We start from the raw sequence: 21,124 nt of genomic DNA, 5'->3' as shown, positions 1-21,124 counted from the left end.
GGATCTGGAAACTGTGCACATCTCAGATCCTGGTAATAAACCCAATCGGACTACATCATAAAAAAAAAAAATAAAAAAAAAAAAAATATATATATATATATAAAGTATGGGCTTTATATAACTTCTTCCACAACAAAATGTCCAATTTAAAAGCAACCACATAAAAAACACTGAAGGCTGACAAAGATTTTGCAACGTCAGCAGTGCAATATTGCAATTATGTGGAGGGACACGTTATCCCCTAAATACTAATTGTCTGTAATTGCCTTTATAAATTATCTTTGAACTGTTCATATTGTAGCGACGGGTGTGAATGGGGAATAAACAGCACTTACATAGTCACAGTCCATTCCTATGCTATCCTCCAGCCGCAACCAGAATGGACTCACACTAGCATTCAGCCAGACGGTGAGCCAACGCTACAATACATTTGATTATGGGCCTATATTTGTGATAAATGAAGCTCTGTGCAAGTTAAGTGAACTATTATTATTATTATCATTACTACACAATGCACACATTACTCACATGAGTTATGAAGTCTGTACTTGCCACTGTGCCTTTAGTGGCCGTCACCTTTCAATATCCACCACTAGGTGGCGCCTGCTCGCTGATGAACGTGAAGGGATTGTCATTGTGAAACACTGCAGCACAGCACAAGGCACACATGACGCGTTTGACTGCATTTAACCCATCACCTTAGTGAACAGTGCAGCCACAAAAGACCTTCCGATTACCAGCCCGCTTACTTACCCGGTAGGCCACCACTGCTCCAGGGTAGTTGACACCTTTCATTTTTCCCCCTCACAATTTGGTTCATTGGCGTGCGCAAAAAAAGCAGAACAGTATATGGCACAAACAGAGGCATGTGTGTTGAGTTCAACAGCAAGGTTGCTTGGTGGAAGAAATTGTCCTGGAATCTACTGAATGCCTGCCTTATGGCAGCTTGAACAGTGGATGACTTGGTGGCTTTGGGTCTTTGATGATTTTTTTCTGAGTGCAAAAGGAGATGTGAGTTCTAGATCAGCTCAACATCAGTGCAGGTATGCCGTTTTTTACTAAACCATTTTCTGTATCTGTTGGCCTGCCAAAATCCAGTCTTCATCCCCAGCAGGAGCTCCACCGTATGAAGGCTTTGCTGGACTCTAAGATGGAAACAAAATGAAGCTCTTCAGCCTCCTTAATGCCTGGCAGGTCTTCTTATCATGATACTCTTCCAGTTGATGTTGATACTTTTTATTGCATTAAAATGCAATAAAATTAATGCTGTGGCCCTAGCTACACCCAGCCGTGACAAAATTGAATCAAGTGAACGTGATAGAAAAGAAAGTGATTGTTTTTGTCATTGTGATACACAACGCAGCACACAACGATATATGTCCTCTGGTTCCTCACCCAGCAGTGGGCAGCCATGAAAGTCACCTGGGGAGCAGTGTGTGGGGACAGTACCTTGCTCAAGTGGACCTCAGTGGCACCTTGGCAGTTTGAGCTGTGAATCCACAACCCTTCGGTTACGAGTCTGCTTCCTTACCTGCAAGGCCACCACTGCCCCCCTAATTTTAAATACATTATTGAATTATTACATTTACATACATTATACATGTATTACTTATTTAGTTATGTTTAGTTGCTGCACCGGACTGTTGTATAGAACTTAATTGGTTGAGTAATTGTCCCTTGATCCTGATAGGGATGGTAATTTAACTCTGTAATTTAACTAAACTAAAGTGCATGAACGTTTTTGCCCTTTGAAATTTTAGTGCTTAACTGATTGGGAATGTTTTGGTTTCTTTATTTTTCATGTGGTTTGCTGTCATTTGTGTTTAGTGTCGCTCCACCAGTCGAACCTTACGGGTTACTGACAGGAGAGTGATAATAATTTTGTAGATATTCAATGTACTTTATTCTAAAACAACCAGAATGCAAAAGTCATCTTATGTTTATCATTAATTATTATATATGGTTTATTCGTTTTTAATGGTTTGGTTTTTAAACAACAACAGTAATTTTAAAAGCAGAACCAAGCCAATGAGGATGCACGTCACAGAAACAATTCTTGGTGCTGCAAATGAGGAGGGTTGTTTCAGGGAGGGTATCGGACATCCGACATGGGGCAGTGGCGGTCTAGCGGATAAGGAAGTGGACCCCTAATCGGAAAATTGCCGGTTCGAATCCCAAACCGCCAAGGTGACCTTTCATGACTGCTCACTAAGGGTGATGGGTTAAAAGTGGGTTTGACAAGGGTGACCAGATGTGTGCTTATGAAATAATCGACATTTTAGTGCGAGCAGGATGGGTTATATGTCTGGAAACGTCACCCTGTTGTAACCTTTCTTTAATCCATGTTGCAGTTGCACTTTCATCCTGCAGCAGTTCAGTGGTAGTCAATGGCAGTATAGTAAATATACTAATATTAATGACGATTATAATTAAAAAATAAATTAAGAAATGTATAACTAGTTTGAAATACTGAAACTGTATTTGTTTCAGTATTTTGTTTGTGGATTTTTATTGACTTTCTATTTTTTTATTAATCATAGAGCACTCATTACTGTCATTTAGTGAGACTGAGATTCAGCAGATTCATCTTCAGCAGCTTCTTCAGGAGAATACAGGTAACGACCTACAGGAGAAGAACACTGTCACCATGGAGTGGGACAAAATCCCCCTTGAGTCCAACTACAAGAAATGTCTGATTTCTGTGATTGCCAACAAAGGTTTTGCCACCTAATACTGAAAAAAGGATCAAATAATTATTTCATTCATGAAAATTATGTCACTTCTAACCTCACACATAGAAATATTCAGATGAAGGAGGTAGTTAATGCAGATGAGTAGGTCCATGCTTGTGGGAAGTTGATCACAAGCGGTCAAGAAAGGTAACACAACCATGTGTAAACATGTATAATATTAACACATTATGTGCTGTCCTTGGTTACTCATATTTTGTGTTAATGACACAACAAAGCGTTCTACATAATTTTTAATATTTTAAAAAATCCTGTTGGACTGACACAAACTTGATCAGTCAAAAAAGGATGTTTTTTTTTGTCATTTGTCCAGTGGCCTAACACCCAGGTTTTTATATTCCAGGGTTCATAAATATTGCTTATAATATTAAAAAATGCCACCAGAATATTCCCCCCCAAAATTGACTCTGGTAGTTGGTTTTAGTCAGTATAAGCACATGATTATCGCTGTTATAATTAAAAAAAAAAAACGGCACCGTAATATTCCAGGAAAATCTGTATTCTCTTAATCCATTTGATTTACTCTAAACTCCTGCTGACGCTCTGAAATAAATGATCTGGCACGTAAGGAATTAAGCAGGACAACAATCCTTAATTATACAGTTAGGCCATAAAGAATAATCAATTGTGTTTGCATGTGGTCAGAATGTATGATATGAAATTATTAAAGCCTAAAAGTGTCATTGTTCTCTTTTCAAATACACGGAATACGATGCATCAACCAAGCGGTGCAGGCTACGCACTTCTCCACTTTCTTTATTTTTTTTTTTTGTAGGTGGACACGAAAATAATCCGAGCCTCCAGTACTGCTCGCCTGGTCCCTCCACCTCTGAAGGTAAAAGGAAGACGCTCATCTAGACTCTTCTCCGTCTTGGCGCCTCGGTGGTGGAATGAACTTCCCCTCCAGGTCAGAACAGCTCAGTCACTGAGTATTTTCAAATGGCAGCTCAAGACCTTCCTCTATAGAGAATATTTAGATTAACTTGTAACCCTCTTGTTGTCTGACTTATGCATAAAAAGTACAACAGCGTGAATAAAAAGTTTGTATTCATGGTTGGGGGTCCTAGTGAACCAGAACTGATCACTTCATCGATGGTAACATGGCAGCACGTTGTAAGTCGCTCTGGATAAGGGCGTCTGCCAAATGCCTTAAACGTCAAGCGTAAAAACCCAAACAAGACGACAACTTCAGCCTCGCATCGAAATCACTGAAACGTCCTGAGACGTTCGGCCATGTTGAGGCAGGAGGCCGGCGACATAAAACGCTTTAATCCGCCTCCCGGCTGACGGAGACTCGCCTATATAAAAGCCGATCGCGGCGATTTAAAAGCGACGCGACATTTCACGGCCATTGCGCTCCTGGACGAAAGAGACGAACGGAGCAGCGCGGCCAGTTCCGGTCGACGCCGGCGTCCTGGACTCTACGGCGGCCCGCGAAGACCAGTTCCCCCTCTTCTTTTTTTCGCGTTTCGGGAGTCAAGCCTTTCCCGTTTCCTCAATGACGATGGGTGACATGATATTCGAAGAAGCGGAAGATTTGATGCATTTCTCTGTGCACGATTTGCCAAGTCGCGGCTACGCGGTCATGGAGGAGATTCGACGGCAAGGGAAACTTTGCGACGTGACTTTAAAGGTACGTGAGTGTCGGCGGCGCATGCTAGCTGGTAGCTAAATACGGCTAGCCGCAAAGGATGAAGCTAGCAGGTTCCTGGGGGAGGATGGAGGAAGGAGCGCTGGACTGACCGCAGCAGCCTGTCCGCCGTGACACCTTAACGTCGCGCTTCACGGCCACACGTCTCCTCCACGGAGCGTCTCGGGCGACGTCACGGCTCGCAGAAGGGGGTTCAGGTTCAGGTTGAGGTCCAGGTCTGTCCCTGACAGCCGGGATCCGAAGCCGCCTCACGTTCGGCAGGATTGTGCGGGTTCGCTGGTATCGTTTTCTGGGTCGGACGGGCGCTCCCAACTTCAACGTTGAGGCAAGACTCCGTCCTAGAGTTTGCAGAACACACGGTGGGACAAGTGTCAGTGTCATCGGGTCTCGCGTGTGACGCTGGCCACATGCATTGCTCATAAAAAAGTGACTTTATTGTGGGACGATGCATTTTACGTGTGCACTGCGGGATTGCTGGTGTTCCCCACAGATGCATCTTTGAGAAATTCACGGAACGGGGGGACGTGGTAGGATATGTGGGATCCTGGACGTCTGAACAGTCCTCTGTTGGGATTGGACGGTGTGTTACGCCCGGCTTGTGTGGAACTGAATTCTTGTGCAGTGAGTGAGGAGGAATTCCCTTTTTTTGGGGGAAAAGCTGAAGAAAACGCCGTGGGCTGTCTCCTTGCCTGTAACACTGTGTCACCCTGGGTCACTTTTGCAGGTGGCGTCTCCCTGTTGGATGGTTTTGCTATAGAGTGATTTTTTTTTTGGGGGGGTTGCTTTGCATACACTGCTTGAAGCTTGAATTGAATTCTGTTAGTGTTTGGCTTTATACTGTACATAGTAGCTGCAATGTCTTCATACCTAATACTCTAAACACTGAAAACAAAAGTGCGTCAGCAGATGCTCTTATTTGTTTACATTTAAATAAAAACTGTAAAACTTCCCCGGCATTGAATGCTGAAAACTAGCAGAGAAAAAACAAGTCTAAATTTTGTCATGGCTACATCCGTGACTAGTATGTTTAATCTGTTATTTAATAATGTCATGTTACTGCCCATTTACCATTTTATCACAAGTTATTGTGATCATGTCCCTATGGAGCATAAACAGCAGCACACATTTACATTGTATATTTCACACACATGTGCTTTATCCAGAGTGATTTACAATCAGTATTTACTGGGACAGTCTCCCCCCTGGAGACATTCTGGGTTAAGTGTCTTACTCAGGGACACAATGGTAGTAAGTGAGGTTAGAACCTGTGACTGGTCTTCTGGTTCATAGTTCTGGTTCTTCGTGGTTAACAATTGATCATTATGCACTTTATAATCTGCCTGCTACAGACTATAACATTGTTAACTTGGACCTACTAATTCATGAGCTCATTTACATTTAAACATGTCCTTTGAAGTCTTAAAGACCATCTTTTATGGTCTGTACCTGTCATTTCAGCTACATACAGGTTAGCGAGTACATAGTGAAACGAAAGAACGTTTCTTCGAGTACACAGCTGCTCATTGGAGGATCAAGGCCTGCCCCAAGTACGGTGATTATCTGTAGCAATATTATGACCTCTTCCTAATAGGATGGACTTAATCCTCTCTAAGGCTATCTGTCTCACCCACTCGTCTCATTGCCCTACTTTCATGCCCTTCACGTCCACAAAAGCCTCAAAAACCAAGTCAGCAAATATGTGCTGTACTGACCTCCTATTATCTTTAAAGTCCACTTTTAACAATCCCTCAGCCAGGCATGTATGTTCTGCTCTGTTCACTATCTCAAATTGATTGATTGGATTAAATTGATCTCTGGTGCGTTTCGCAGCCATTCATGTGTAGAGCAATCTCTGTGTGTGTTGCAGGTGGGGGATCACAAGTTCAGTGCGCACAGAATTGTCCTGGCTGCTTCCATTCCATACTTTCATGCAATGTTCACGAATGACATGGTTGAGTGCAAACAAGATGAGATTGTAATGCAAGGCATGGATCCTAGGTAAGCAGATTTCATTTTAAAATAAGGTTTTATGGTTTGCCCCATTCACAAATAATCATAATTTCTCTGGTCTTCATTGAAAGTGCTCTGGAGGCCCTGATCAACTTTGCCTATAATGGCCATGTGGCGATTGACCAACAGAATGTCCAGGCTCTGCTAATAGGAGCCAGTTTCCTGCAGCTGCAAAATGTCAAGGATGCCTGCTGCTCATTCCTGCAGGAGAGGTGTGTGTGTCTGCTGTTACACACTCATGACTACAGCAACTTGTTTCTTTGTGCCTATGTTGGGATCATATCAGATTATTTATCTTTGATAATTTTTTGTGATAAATATCCAGAGGTGTGAACCGTCACTGGTCTCTATTCGATTCGATTACCATTATCAATGCCTTGATATCGATGCGTCACGGTCACATGGTCACATGATGCTTTTAAATACAAGAGTTAACCCTTGTATTTGTACACTCAGAGACTGTTAAGGTCAGTTTTTCCTCCATTCCCGCTTCATGTATGTGTTTCGAAGTGACAGAAAGACCACCTGCCTGCTTTGATTCTATTGGTCGTGCAGAAATACGTCATGGTGTGGAGTGTGAAACCACTACCCGGAGTGGTGATGTATACAGATCAGGCAGCCACAGTCAGTATCGGCACTACTTTTTATCGAGGGGTTTTATAGTGCCGCCAAAACAAAATCACTAAACATCATTATGATATGATCGATTATGTTGAATTGTCCACGTCTGCATCGCAAAGCTTCGATTATATGATAAATTTCAACACCCCTATAAATATCTCAATTAGTACTATTCATACTATCTAATTGGGCCAGAGCTGCCTTAGCAAAATGTGTGTTATACAGAATACATATTCCAAAATGTGTTGATCATATAGCCTGGTAGCAATTTCAGTTTGAAATTTAAAGTGCAGCCCTCTTTATTTTTGTAACAATCTTATGAAAAAACACATTGATTTTTTTTTTCTCTACTGAAGTGCCATCTGAGTGATAATCTGTGGTTTCATTTGAGTTGACTGCATTTTCCTTTTTTACAGGCTTCACCCAAAAAACTGTTTGGGTGTCCGCCAGTTTGCTGAAGCCATGATGTGCACCACACTGTATGATTCAGCCAACAGCTTTGTGCACCAGCACTTTGTAGATGTGTCTTTGTCTGAGGAGTTTCTGAACCTCCGGGCCGAGGATGTTCTGGAGCTGGTGGGTTGTGATGAACTGAACATCAAGGCGGAAGAGCAGGTTGGTGCAAAGGGATTCCGAGCGGTCCGAGGTGTTTGATGTGTAAATCACATTCATTGGAACATCACAGTAATAAGTGGCTACAGCACAGCCACCACCCATTAGCCCCACACACCTTTGAAAGGCTTTTTCACCACTTAAAAAGTACAAACCTGTCCCCCACATTCCTACAAACTATCCCCAACCAGGGGAGTCTGGTAATTGGATTTGCATGTCAATAGTTCCATCTTAACATTTTGGAAATGTGCCATTCATTGAATGCCGTCAGACATGAGATTTTATTAAAACCTGTTGTGTCTAGGGATTTTATGAGATTGTGTAATATTAAAATATGACTATTTCTCATGCATTGTGGTGGCATCAACATGAAGTCATGTTCTGCCAAACAGAACTGTGGGTCTGTCAGAGGTTAAAAGAGATTAAATTTTTTTTAGTGTTTTCCATGGCACCACTCAATCACAATCAATTAGCAAAAACCCAAACAGGCAAAATCATTGCAAAAGAACATTTAAAAACCACAAAAATCAGTTACAAGAAAAAAAAACATTGTATAAATGTTCCATAAACAAATGACCAACCTATTTAACTTACAGTAATTTTTTCTTAAATTTTCCTCATGAACCAACCGTCCTAGCATTTGCAGAACACACAATGTTATAACCAGCCTCCAGTTCAAATTTTCTTCGATTTCCGAGATTTTTTTTTACACTCTATGGCAATGGCAGAATTAAGATAACGGTGTGCGTAAAATGTTGCAGCACCTGATACAAAAGCATCCTCACATGAACTCCAAGCAGACTCAGAAATTCTACAAGGTGTCGTATTTTTATGTTTGCTAACTGGGCATTTATACGATCTTGATTAATGATCATGATCATGAATGCACTGTGCGTCTGAATTTGAACAAGCTGAATAATATTATTTAAAATTGTCTTGCTTATTGGCATTGGAAATTATATACTACATTTATTTACAGCAAAATTGTAGAGGAAAAATATTCAGAAACATTTTCAAATCCAAAAGAAAAATCAATGTTTGAAATTCAAAAGCTGATGAAATTTCAAAATCTGATTAAATAATCTTTCTCTCGCATAGTTTTTGTACCATGTGACGTTTTATTTTTTTTGAGAGTAGGTGTGAATAGTCAATATAGAATTTTGAACTGCTGAGATTTAGTTTGATTACAAATGAAAATAGACCTTGCCTGGTAACAAACCTCTTCACAGTGGGAGTCATCAAATTTAATGCCAAGATTCCTCTCCCATGCCTGTTTAGTAAATTGTGAATTTAGGCACAGATTCAGGCTTGATTCTTTGTAAAAGGTACTGAGACTTCCAAATGACATAAAAAAAAGATCTATTATTATGGCCTGGTGATATGATAACGTGCTGATAACACACAAATACAGATCCTGTAATGTAGTATGCACTTTACTGACAAACTGAGTTTGCACGGAGCTTTAATGACTTTAGAGAATTTGGAGCTGCTTCACAACCCATTTTGCCTACAACAATTAGTCCCCCCTGGAGCATCTTAGAGTTAAGTGTCTTGCTCAAGGACACAATGGTAGTAAGTGGGATTTGAACCTGGGTCTTCTGGTTCTTAGGCGAGTGTGTTACCCACTAGGCATCTACCACCCAACATTTTATAAATAACATGAGACTGAATTATTATGAAGTATTTATCCTTGTGTTTGAGTTGTCCTTGCTTCATCTTTTTCCCCAGTAGGTGGTAGTGCAGTCCAGTAGAGTCGAGGGCCAAGTGGTGTATTTGATGACATAATCAATAAAAAAATACACATCTGATATTTAGAATTAGAACTGGACTGACTACCTGCACATGTTTTTAACACTTTGCTATATGAAGACAGCTAAACACATGACATTTTCTCCCGAGTGTAACGTTTGCATAAAAAAAGAGAGTTTTGTATGAATCATGCACTCCAAAACAATACACAGCGTATATTTAAGACGCCAATTGCAGAAGCCTACGATAAATTGTGCTGAACTGAGAGTTTGTCTGATTCACAGTTCAATTAGTAAAATGCAAATTATTCAATGATTTTAGGAATATATAAGAATGTGCACGATTCGATTCAATTATGATTATCAATGCCTTGATGTCGATGCATCACGATACATGCCATAAATTTTCCACATGGTCACATGATGATTTGAAATACAAGAGTTAAGGTCTCGTACGCCTGTGTGGATTTGCTACAATGAGAAGAAAAATGTTGGCCTGTAACGACTAGTAACTTTTCTAACCAAAATGTCTAATTTCACTGCAGTGACCGAAGGTAAAGAATTGAACTGACATTACTGTTCTACTGTAAATGTCAGCGTTTCAGCGTTTCATCAACTCAGTCACAGCATAGAAATTAGGCGTTTTCTTTTGAAAACGGTTATAGGCAATCACTTTGTAAGAGAACAATACAAAGATTCCAATCAAGGCCTCTATTGTCAAGATTAAACTAAATAACATTCGTAATTGTAATTAAAACAATTTGATGTAACTATAGACCTGATCTATAAATTTAATGTCTAATACCTTTCTATTAACATTTGTTTAAAAAGTTGTAGACTCACGCCAACATTCAGCAAACCAAAACATCACAGGGTGGAGCTGCACAGATTGTGTGTGTGTGTGTATGTGTGTGGGGAAAACTAATTAGTTATTAAGTCACCCGGGGGTGGGGGGTTATAAGATAAGAACGCTTGTCACTATGTAATAACTCATAGGTAAAATGGAATGACATATTTCAAGATAAAGGGAAATACTTTAATAAAAACCTTCTCAAGTACAGTATCGAATTACATTTGCTTTGCTACGGTCCGCCTCTGCTCGACACACCCCCTAGTTGTGTCCCTCTGTCATGTGACTCATGATCTGCCCGACCAGGTGTTTGAGGCTGTCCTCGCCTGGGTGAGGCATCAGAAGGAGGAGCGGGAGCCCTGCCTCCCCGAGCTGCTGTCCCGGACCAGGCTGCCCCTCTGTCGGCCGCAGTTCCTTGCAGACCGCGTGCAGCAGGATGAGTTGGTGCGCTGCTGTCACAAGTGCAGGTGTGTTGTGCCTGTTTGTACTCCGTTTTAACTGTTGGTGCTTGGACAAGTAGTCACCGAGTTACAGCGCTTTTCTTCCTGTGTAAAATGAAATGTCTGGTCTTCTTTGTTGTCTGTATCACGGCAGAGATTTAGTAGATGAAGCGAAAGACTACCACCTAATGCCAGATCGCCGGCCACATCTCCCTGCTTATAAGACACGTCAGCGATGCTGCACCTCCATCGCTGGACTCATCTACGCAGTGGGCGGTCTGAATAGTGCAGGTGATGTCACTCATAATGTTCCATACTGATTAATGCATATCTCAAAGACATGATGCATCTGTGTGCTGTGATCTTTTTCAAAAGAAAGTTTTATTTGATCAGAAGGCTCCTCTTTAGACCTTTTCTAAAGAGTACAGACTACATACCTATGTAGATATAATTCATGCGCATCTTTCCTTTTTCCCCCAGGGGATTCGTTACACATAGTGGAAATGTTTGATCCGATTGGGAACTGCTGGGAACGCTGCCGGCAAATGAGCACTGCCCGCAGCCGAGTGGGTGTGGCTGTACTGAACGGACTCCTGTATGCCATCGGAGGCTATGACGGTCAATCGCGGCTCAGCACAGTTGAAGTGTACAATCCAGAAACGGATACGTGGGCACGGGTGGCTAGCATGAACAGTCAGCGGAGGTGAGAGGGGTGAGGGTGGAAGGTTTAATTAGAAGCGTGCTGATTTTCATAGAATTATTTAATGTACAGTTTTTCCATCAGGGATCTTTACTAAAGGACTAAACTCATATGAGCATATTCTCTGTCTATAGTGCAATGGGAACAGTTGTGGTTGACGGACACATTTATGTGTGCGGAGGGTACGATGGGAAATCATCTCTCAATTCAGTTGAGTGCTACTCACCAGAGACTGACAGGTTGTTGTTTTGTTTCTTCATCTTATGAGAGAAGCAAGTAAATGCCTCCAAAATCTAGCTTGTTTTTAGCTTGTGTCTAGCATTTGTCTGAATATTGTGTCTCTGTGTATTCAGGTGGACATTTGTGACAGAAATGAATGCAAGTCGCAGCGCTGCTGGTGTAACGGTATTTGAAGGCAGGATATTTGTGTCCGGAGGGCATGACGGTCTTCAGATCTTTAACTCGGTGAGCAACAGCCACTTCAATCCATCACAATATATTTTGAGCATAAATCCCATTACTCGTAACAGACAGAAAACACTATTAAAAATTTCCTTGACATTGTTTTCATAAAAATTCAAATAGGACTGGAAATTGAGAACAGTGTCAGAGGGGCAAAGCCACTTAAGATGTAGACAAAATAACCAGAAACGTATGAACAGAACTACTGCCAATACTAAAGGGAACTTCCCTTTCAGCTGACATTCTACAGAAACACAAAATCCATTTAAAGCCTGTTTCATTATATTCAAATCTCCCACAAACACCAGCAATGGAGCACCCACTGAAGAATAGATGTAAGAACACATTTCTAGAACAAAAAGAGGGTCAGGTGTAGGGCTGGGCGATTTTGCCTAAAAAAAAAAATCTTAGATTTTTAAAGAAAAATTTGAGTTTCGATTTGATTTTTGATTTTATTTTTCCCAATGCACTTAAAAAATGGCTGCAGACATCAGATATAGTGTCATTGTGATGATTGTCCTCAAAAATGCGTAGAATCCCAAAACAAAAAGTAAATGAGGCTCTGTCATTCAACAATTTCAAGCTTTAACCCAGGTTTTAGCAAAAGTGCAACAGCTTCACAGTAGCTTAAATTTTCTGTTAAAAAAAATCAGATAATTACAAATTTTGTAACATATAACATTACAATAAAAAAAAAAAAAACTCTTCTCAGTATAGTGTGAATATAAAAAATGAAACATGCCTGTGGCAGACATATAGCCTGCTCAAAGAATGAACAAATGTAAACTTTTATCTATAACAACGAAACACGTGCTTTGTGGCTGAGTAAAACTGCATCTCCTCCAGCTCACTGTGGATCTTCTCCCGAGTTGTATTGTACAGGTGAGGCAGCGCTACATCGGCGAAATACTTGCGACTGGGGACAACGCACCTCGCATCTAATACTTTCAGCATGTGATTAAAGCCTCGCTTTTCGACAGAATAAATTGGCAGCATCTCTGCTACACGCTGCCATGTTGTTTTGACTGTGTTACGCGGGGCGGGGGCTGGCTCATATCGCGCTACAGTTACCAACAAGGATGCATTTCATCTGTTGCCACATCCATGCATAAATGTTTTTTACTTTTTGGCTGCAAAAAAAAAAAAAACTAAGTTTCTTTAATGCAGTTCTTAATTTCTTTTTTTTTTATTATTAATTGGCCAGGTGGAATACTACAATCACCACACTGCGCTGTGGCACCCTGTTGCCGGGATGATGAATAAACGCTGTCGACATGGCGCTGCAGCTCTGGGCAGCCTGATGTATGTGGTTGGCGGTTACGACGGCTCTGGATTTCTGAGTGTTGCAGAGGTGTACAACTCAGTCTCTGATCAGTGGAGCCACCTGGTGGCCATGAACACGCGTAGGAGCAGAGTCTCTCTGGTGGTCAACTGTGGCCGGCTCTACGCTGTTGGGGGATATGATGGACAATCCAACCTCAATTCTGTGGAGATGTATGACCCTGAAACCAACCACTGGACATTTATGGCCCCTATGGTATGCCATGAGGGAGGCGTTGGGGTGGGCTGTATACCCCTTCAACCTGCTTAGCCTCCCGAAAAGACAGATTTTTTTTTTTTCATTGTTTTAAATATTTTTTATATTGGGTGATCAGATATCTTTTGCATTCTAAGTACTACAGTTTTACAGTGAATCTGTCAAAAGATGACCAAACTGGGTCACAGGATTTTCTTTTCTTTTTTTTATCTGGTATGTGAGCTCTGTGCTCATTGCTGACAGGTGATGTGTGGGGGATTTTGGAAACTTCTGCATATGGAGTTTTTCCCTTTTTTCAACAGGACCAACTTTATCCATGATGGTCCACATAATCTTAGTGAATTGTAAAACACATGGGACTGATCTAAGTGTCTCATTTGGGAACAATGTGGGCGTCTATGCACAGTGCTGCTTACTGTTCGGATCAGAAACAGACTGTTAGCGTTTTCGAGCATGAAGCACACTGTGAGTGTGTGTGTGGTTCTGTCTGTCTGTCCACCTGGGAGCATATTTTGTGTGTTGGTAGTTTCTGGCATGAATTATGTGAATCTTTACTGGAATCTTAATTTTTTTATGGTACAGTCCAAGTGAAACCACTGAATATTATTGGGAGAGAAAGCATTTATTTAGGAATATACACTGCTCAGAAAAATAAAGAGAACACAAAAATAAGACATCCTAGATCTGAATAAATGAAATATTCTTATTAAATACTTTGTTAGTTGAATGTGCTGACAACAAAAATCACACAAAAATTAATGATTGAAATCTAATTAATCATTAATCAACCAATGAAATTTTGGATTTGGATTTCCAGTCACAAATTAAAGTGGAAAAACACACTACAGGCTGATCAAACTTTGATGTAAAACAAGTTCAAATGTAGTGTGTGTGGCCTCCACATAGCAGTATCTTGCATTAGGAGGAACCCAGGGCCAATCGCACCAGCATATGGTCTCACAGGGGGTCTGAGGATCTCATCTCGATACCTAATGGCAGTCAGGCTGGGGAGCACTTGAAGGGCTGTGTGGGCTTCTAAAGAAATGCCACCCCACACAATTACTGACCCACTGCCAAACAGGGTCATGCTGGAGGATGTTGCAGGCAGCAGAATGTTCTCCACGACGTCTCCAGACTCTGTCACGTGCTCAGTGTGAACCTGCTTTCATCTGTGAATAGCCCAGTGCGCTAGTGGAGAATTTGTCAGGCCCTCATACCACCCTCATGGAGTCTGTTTCTGATCGCACATTTGTGGCCTACTGGAGGTCATTTTTCAGGGCTCTATCAGTTCTCCTGTTCCTCCTTGCACAAAGGTGGAGGTAGCGGTCCGGCAGCTGGGTTGTTGCCCTCCTACGGCCTCCTCCACATCTCCTGATGTGCTGGTCTGTCTCCTGGTAGCGCCTCCATTCTCTGGACACTATGCTGACAGACACAGCAAACCTACTTGCCACAGCTCGCATTGATGTGCCATCCTGGATGAGCTGCACTACCTGAGCCGCTTGTATTGGTTGTAGACTCCGTCTGAAGCTACCACTAGAGTAAAAGCACCGTCAGCATTCAAACATGACCAAAACACCAGCCAGAAAGTAATACGAACTGAGAAGTGGTCTGTGGTCACCACCTGCAGAACCACGCCTTTATTGGGGATGTCTTGCCAATAGCCTATAATTTCCACCTGTTTTCTATTCCATTTGCACAACAGCATTGTCAATCAGTGTTGCTTCCTAAGTGTATAGTTTGGTTTCACAGAAGTGTGATTGACTTGGAGTTACATTGTGTTGTTTAAGTGTTTCCTTTATTTTTTTGAGCAGTGTATTTGAGAGAATAACAGGAATGTTCTTTGTTCACACAACATGTCACATTTACATATTTTGGCCACAATGTACTTTGTAGATTTCAACTGAATTGCAAATCATTTTATTTTGGCCACACCTTTATTATTGCATGATTGTCTAAATTAGGAGTGGATAATCTTATCCCCCTGTGGTTCTGCAGGATTCAAGTGCAATTCTTAGTTGGTTTACTAAATTCTTAAGATTATTATTAGAAATAAACACTGTCCAACTAAAAGAAGATTCTGAAATGGTAGGTTTGAAAGGTCAAAGACTGAGTTTTATCCAATGACAGGCTTGATAACATGCTGATGACTGGAACCGGGTGTGTTAGAGATCTGAAAATGCACACTGCTGGAGTCTATTATCCAACTTTGGTGCCATTGTCTTATTTTGTGTCTGGATAAACAGCAGAGAATCATAAAATATCAAGGGGTACATTATAAAATATATTTTTTACATTTTATATGGCAGGGGAGCCTGTATTTTTCACCTAGAAGAGGAAAACCAAACCCTGTTCCTGCTTATCTGCCCGCCAACATATTAAAAATTCAGCAGTAATCTGATATAATGTCATGGTCCTACAGGGGTGTTTGAGAAATCAGGGTTAAACCTTAAACTGGTAGGACAGTAGATTACCTGGAACTTTGTTTACAACCCAACCAGGAACAAATACATATATATTTGGCATTGCTGTGTCCCAAATAAGCATTGCCTGGTAAGAGACCAGCAATTTTACCTCATGGTTGACTTGTCTCTATGCTTGTGTTGGGTGTGTGGAGCAGTCTCCTCACAGGGATACCAAAAACATTGACATTGCTTCACCAAGGTGAGCTGGGCTAACAGCAGAGTCGACCCTGGGAGGTGACCTGTGGGCCATATCTGTTCAACCAGATGCAGTGCTGCTTCCACTGGATCTAGAAAGTGGACAAAAGGGACTTTATAGCGTCCCACTCCAGACATTTCTTACAGAATGATCTAAATAGTTTTAATGTCTTACTGTGAATTTAAAGTATGGACTGTATATTGCTACATTGCTTTCAACTGATAGTGTATAATGTTTTGTATTTGCTTCCGCTCATGGTGCAGGTTTTTTATTAACAATTGTTTTGGTACTGGACCACAGATTTTATTTATTGTCAGGTTATGTTTCTTTTTAACCCAATAATAACTCTTGAAATCCTTAAATATTACTGTGTGATGTATGTTTAGAATGCTTGAAATATAGTGGACTTTTTTTTTTTTTTTTTCTTCTTTCATCTTTATCTACCTCTTTTTGATATGGAAGAGCTTGTTGAGGAGATTGGTTTGACGATCTAAAAATTCTCCTCTGTTCTTTTTGCATTACTGAATTCATTGATCAGAAACTGCCCATAGAGAAATAAAGATTTCCAGGTCCATTGTCACATTCCAGTTTTTTTATATGTATGTTCAAAATTGCCTTGAGAGAAAAAGACCAATAAATGAAGAAAGAAATAGTGTGTATTTTCTATTCTCAACTCCTTTGTTACAATCCCAGAAAACCAGAATATAATTGCTCATTCCTAGATCCTCACTTAATGACCCTGTAGACACGCCCAGTCTGCCACAGTTCTCTGTGCTGTGGTATAAGGGAGTGTGAGCACTCTCGCCCCATCACTGGTTCACACTGTCAGAACACTGTCACCATGAAAGGGACACTTCTGATAATTGCTCTGGTACTTTTGGATTTCACTTTAACAGGAACAATAAAAGGGAATGAAAATTTAAAAGCTCAGGTATGCGATTTAACTTCTTTTTTTCATGTTTTTTGTAGATTATTTGTCAAAATGTAAAATAATTTCATAGGAAGTATCAAAAGAAGAATGAGTTTTTCCTGAGACTTAATATACTATTATATGAGACATATGGTAATAGTATATATATTATTAATATGATACTCTTTGTTGCATAATCTTGGTTTTAAGTATAATAATAAATATCATTATTTGAATGCGTGTGAATCACAATAATAAACCCTCTGATGTCTTTGTTGCCTAAGTAGAATAAATTTCACATTAAATACAGAGGGAGTAGGAATACCGGAATTCATGTAATTTATGGCAATTGCAGAGAACTTTACCATGGAACAGATCAGGTCTTGATGGGAGAAAGACCGTGAATGTTACAACAAAAGTGAGTAAAATGTTTTTTTTTGTAAGTCAGTTTGATGTGCTGACCTATGAGGTTATACATTTATGAATTGTGTTACTTTATGCAACATAAATTTATTGTCCCACATCTTTCTCAGGTTGGCAGAACTTCTTTCTCCCGACAAAGGCGTTCAACACCTCCCATCCCTAAGAAACCTTCGTATCCATGTATAGGCTGCTTCTCTGTTATAGGTGATCCAACAATAATCACTGATCCAAAGTGACATCTGTTTAGGTTTACAGTTTAATCACGATAAAATTCATTTTTCTTGCATAATTGTGTGTATGTGTTCTTTTCCTGAAACGGTAGTATATTTCCATGTGTTGCATGATGTCCTGTCATTTTGTCTTCTAAGCGTTGGGTTCCCCTGATGTTGTCATGTCTTTACCACCTTTCTTAAGACGTCATTATTGCGACAAGGTGTTATTAGGGAACCACATGCATTTATCCTGCGATTACTGCAGACCAGCCGGACGTCAGAAACCACGAAGGTCTCAGACTCTCACTGACGGTGGTGATGATAAGCAGGATCAGTACTGCGTCATTCTGTTATGACTTAGCAACAAAGCAATGATGGCCAAAACAGATTTTGCTTAAATCACCCTTTTTAATGAAAAAGCAAGATTACCAAGTGTAAAAGGTGATCAAAACTGCTTTTCAGTCAATAACTCTGAAAGTTGTTGTAAATGTTTTATTCACCCCACAAAATAAACATTTGCAGTGAAAACTAGAGAAGAAGTAAGGATATTGGTCCTCAGACGAGGAGGGACACCACATATTCTCAGCTCTTCCTGGCTGTTGCTTGGGCACTGGACACACTTGAGCCTAGGAACAATATTAAAGTGAATAGAAAGTTCTGTTCTAGGTGAGTAACCTTTAATAAAAAAAAAATCAGTACAGCAACAATTCAGCCAGTGCTGCAGCTGGGAATGGACCCCACTGACAGGGGAGGCGAGGTGAACATTGGTTTTTCTGATCATACGGAACAAGCAGTTCTTTAGGCTGTGTGGGAAGTAGGAAAAGAGCAAACGGTGATGGTAGGCAACATGGTGAAGTAATCATCAACACGGCAGGTTTCATGCAGTGGTTAGTACCTCCTGCAACTTGCCCAAGGAAGGATAACCAAGGGTGTGCGCAATCCTTGAAGACACTTCCTCAGTCCTCCCAGGTCTAATGATCCACTGCAAGTGTTGTGGTACCAGATACCATGGGACAACTGTGCCTCAACAGGTCAGAGGTGACCTGTACTAGTACAAACTGTACTAGGCAGATGCGTATAATGTTGAGGATAAAATATTACCATCATTCGGAATGTTCTGAGGATTATCCTGTGAGCTGGTGCTTGGTGATGTTCCGTCAGATGTTTTAGTGGAGCCACCTGAACACCTGAATAAGGCAAAACTGAAGTGATGAGCAGGCAGAAATGGGGATATCTAGGGACAGGGATTTTCCTCACTTCACATCCCAGAGTATAAGAGTTGAAATTTCTTACATTCCTGGGTGGTAACGACTTTCCTCGCCATCTAGGATTCCATGGTAGGTCCCAATTTCCAGCTCCAGCCGCATCTTGTTGCCAAGCAGTGTTTCGTAGTCACGACGCTGCTGTTCAATGTCGCTTCTTATGTCATTTAGCTCTGACTCCAGTTTGCCCACAACGGAGCCCAGGTTCTGCAACTCGATGTCATGCCAGTGCTTGGCATCACTGAGGGAGCTCTCCAAGCCTCGCTTCTGTCAATGGAAACAATCAGCACAGAGACTCAATCACAGCGTGCACACGATGACACTTTTGAATGGAATGAAGAGCATGGCACATTCTACTGCGCATCTACACGCTACGCGCACATGGACACACCAGAGCCTTCATCGACTCGGTCTCAGCTTGCAGACTCTGGATTTTACAGCCAGCCTCGTTGCACTCTGTCTTCAAAGACTCCAGCTCCTCCTCCTCGCGACTCAGCTTGCTGTTCACGCTGTCAGCCTGCTGTTGGAATATACATACATCGCAGTTTTGCCACTTGAAGAACTAGTGTCAATACATCTTGGCTGTTTTTTTTTTTTTTTTTTTTTACTTTGCACTCATGGTAGGAATCAGTTTCGGTGCGGTTCTTCTCAATCACTCTTTCCCAGTGCGAGCGAATGCAGTCCAAAATGTGGTCAAGGCTGCTTTCTACGGGAGCGTCGGGCTCATCCACCTCGCGTCCAGCAATTTGGTTGTAGAGAACTCGGATATTCTACAGGGTGTGTGACACAACAGATGTCATTGGATGTCATTGTCGATTTGTCGGAACACTTCGTAAATGGAATGTAAGCCACACCTTTACATTTTTTTTCTTGTTGTGGATTCAAATACAACTCAAACTTACCTCTTCATAGGTGCGAGCCAGGTCTCTCAGCTCGGCCTTCATGAAGTCAATCTGATTTTCTAGGTCCATTCTGGTCAGGTTGGCATCCTCAATTACCTTATAAAGAGAGTTAATCTCGTCCTCCACAGCCTTGCGAAATGGCTGTTCATTTTCATATCTACCAACACAGACATCCAACCGTAAACATATATCTACAGCAAAGGCAACAAACCAACCAAATTCATCATTCATATCGTTTTTCATGGGCAGAAACACACACACTCACCTTTCTTTGAAGTCTTCTGCATTTGCCTGTACGTTCTCTGTCTGTAACATGAGACGAGCGTTGTCCAGGATTGCTTCACTAACCTGAGAGTATTACATTTCATCAATTACATTACATAACAATATCCTAGCATATCTTCTTGAAATTTGAATAAAATGTGTAACCTCAACCTCACCTGAGTGTAAACATCTTCCCAGTCTTCTCTCAGAGCTCCCCAAGTCCCAGCACTTGAGGACTTGCGGTCAAGGCAGTGTCTGATCTGTTCCTCCAGCTGCTGGTTGAGCTGTTCCAGAGCCCGGACCTTGTCCCGGTACTCCAGCAGGCAGCTGTTCAGGCTGTCAAAGCTCTGGTGGTGGCTATGTTCACTGGGCTGGGGCAACACGGGTGCACTGGTGCTCCTCAGGCCTTGGAGGAAGACACTGCTAATGCCCAGAGCCCGCCGTGAGACTCGAGCACCCAGACTGCTGGTGCCGCCCGTGGGAGCCATGCCGACGAAAACACCCCGAGATGCTGTGGTGCTACCTGCTGTCGTCCTTCCAACGCTGCCGGGCCGTTCAGCAGTGGACTGGCTCAGGAAGGAGGATCTGCGTCTTGGAAGAGGCATGTTGGTGTGCAAGTGTGGACTACCCAGAGTCCAAGGACATCACTGTGGCACTAAAAACAGAAAATCCCTCCCTCAGCCTGACGCTCAGTGAGGCAGCCGGGCCTGCAAACACATGCCTCTTTATGGCGATCTGGGCTTCTGGAAAGCAGAGTGCTTTGTTCCTAGCGCTGTTGTTGTCGAGTCATTGTGTGAGTCCCTGGCCTTGATGCATGCTAGCCTTTGTCCACTGGCACCGGACGATTTTGACTGCATCAGCAATGTGGCCATCTCACGAATGGTCTGTGAAGTCCAGACGTGTCCTTGTGCCCCAATATGTGCTCACAATCACAGGTCATGCACAGGAGGGAACAAAGAGAGTGAATGAGCAGTTTGTGTGAAACAGAATGCGTGGTGAAGAGGAAGTGTGAAGGTCAATTCCAGCAAAATTCTTTGCAATTTAGTAAATGTTGGAACTGTAGCAAAAAACTTCCAGCAACTCAATAGCATTGTGCTCACAGCACACCAGTA

At 41.7% G+C, this 21,124-nt stretch overlaps 2 protein-coding genes and 1 long non-coding RNA gene across 4 annotated transcripts; 2 read left to right on the top strand and 1 right to left on the bottom strand.

Moving 5' to 3' along the window:
* The first annotated feature begins 6 nt into the window (after positions 1-6).
* LOC114787503 (uncharacterized) lies at positions 7-2,581 on the top strand. The gene is made up of 3 exons (XR_003749407.1): positions 7-32; positions 1,112-1,194; positions 2,541-2,581. It is a non-coding gene; the product is annotated as an uncharacterized LOC114787503 (long non-coding RNA).
* Positions 2,582-4,068: 1,487 nt separating this feature from the next.
* Positions 4,069-14,092, top strand: klhl18 (kelch-like family member 18). The gene is made up of 10 exons (XM_028978017.1): positions 4,069-4,383; positions 6,269-6,399; positions 6,483-6,623; positions 7,449-7,647; positions 10,549-10,709; positions 10,837-10,973; positions 11,163-11,385; positions 11,517-11,621; positions 11,736-11,847; positions 13,049-14,092. Exons 1-10 carry the CDS (start codon positions 4,249-4,251, stop codon positions 13,433-13,435), a joined length of 1,731 nt encoding a protein of 576 aa, XP_028833850.1. The 5' UTR covers positions 4,069-4,248; the 3' UTR covers positions 13,436-14,092.
* A 3,969-nt stretch (positions 14,093-18,061) lies between these two features.
* On the bottom strand, positions 18,062-20,734 carry bfsp2 (beaded filament structural protein 2, phakinin). 2 transcript variants are annotated; one of them, XM_028977794.1, is made up of 8 exons: positions 20,189-20,734; positions 20,014-20,096; positions 19,749-19,905; positions 19,455-19,616; positions 19,238-19,363; positions 18,878-19,113; positions 18,686-18,771; positions 18,062-18,210 (listed from the first exon to the last, which is right to left on the bottom strand). In XM_028977794.1, exons 1-8 carry the CDS (start codon positions 20,615-20,617, stop codon positions 18,167-18,169), a joined length of 1,323 nt encoding a protein of 440 aa, XP_028833627.1. In that variant the 5' UTR covers positions 20,618-20,734; the 3' UTR covers positions 18,062-18,166. The 2 variants fall into 2 exon arrangements, with proteins under 2 accessions (XP_028833627.1, XP_028833626.1); XM_028977793.1 differs by having other exon boundaries at positions 19,238-19,366; positions 20,189-20,733.
* Positions 20,735-21,124: the final 390 nt, after the last annotated feature.

The sequence above is a fragment of the Denticeps clupeoides genome, chromosome 4 (genome assembly GCF_900700375.1).
Source record: "Denticeps clupeoides chromosome 4, fDenClu1.1, whole genome shotgun sequence".
Lineage (NCBI taxonomy): Eukaryota > Metazoa > Chordata > Actinopteri > Clupeiformes > Denticipitidae > Denticeps > Denticeps clupeoides.
The sequence above is the reverse complement of the archived record's forward strand: the minus strand, read 5'-3'. Positions and strand labels throughout refer to the sequence as shown.

What these genes read in the sequence shown, in the direction of transcription:
- klhl18 (XM_028978017.1), top strand. Translation starts at nt 4,249, where the DNA reads ATGACGATGGGTGACATGATATTCGAAGAAGCGGAAGATTTGATGCAT. An exon ending in TTTGCGACGTGACTTTAAAG is followed by an intron (nt 4,384 to 6,268) that starts GTACGTGAGTGT and finishes TGTGTGTTGCAG; the next exon opens with GTGGGGGATCACAAGTTCAG. An exon ending in ACATCAAGGCGGAAGAGCAG is followed by an intron (nt 7,648 to 10,548) that starts GTTGGTGCAAAG and finishes CTGCCCGACCAG; the next exon opens with GTGTTTGAGGCTGTCCTCGC.
- bfsp2 (XM_028977793.1), bottom strand. Translation starts at nt 20,617, where the DNA reads ATGCCTCTTCCAAGACGCAGATCCTCCTTCCTGAGCCAGTCCACTGCT. An exon ending in GCAGAAGACTTCAAAGAAAG is followed by an intron (nt 19,906 to 20,013) that starts GTGAGTGTGTGT and finishes CTGTGTTGGTAG; the next exon opens with ATATGAAAATGAACAGCCAT. An exon ending in TCAGAACATTCCGAATGATG is followed by an intron (nt 18,211 to 18,685) that starts GTAATATTTTAT and finishes TATTGTTCCTAG; the next exon opens with GCTCAAGTGTGTCCAGTGCC.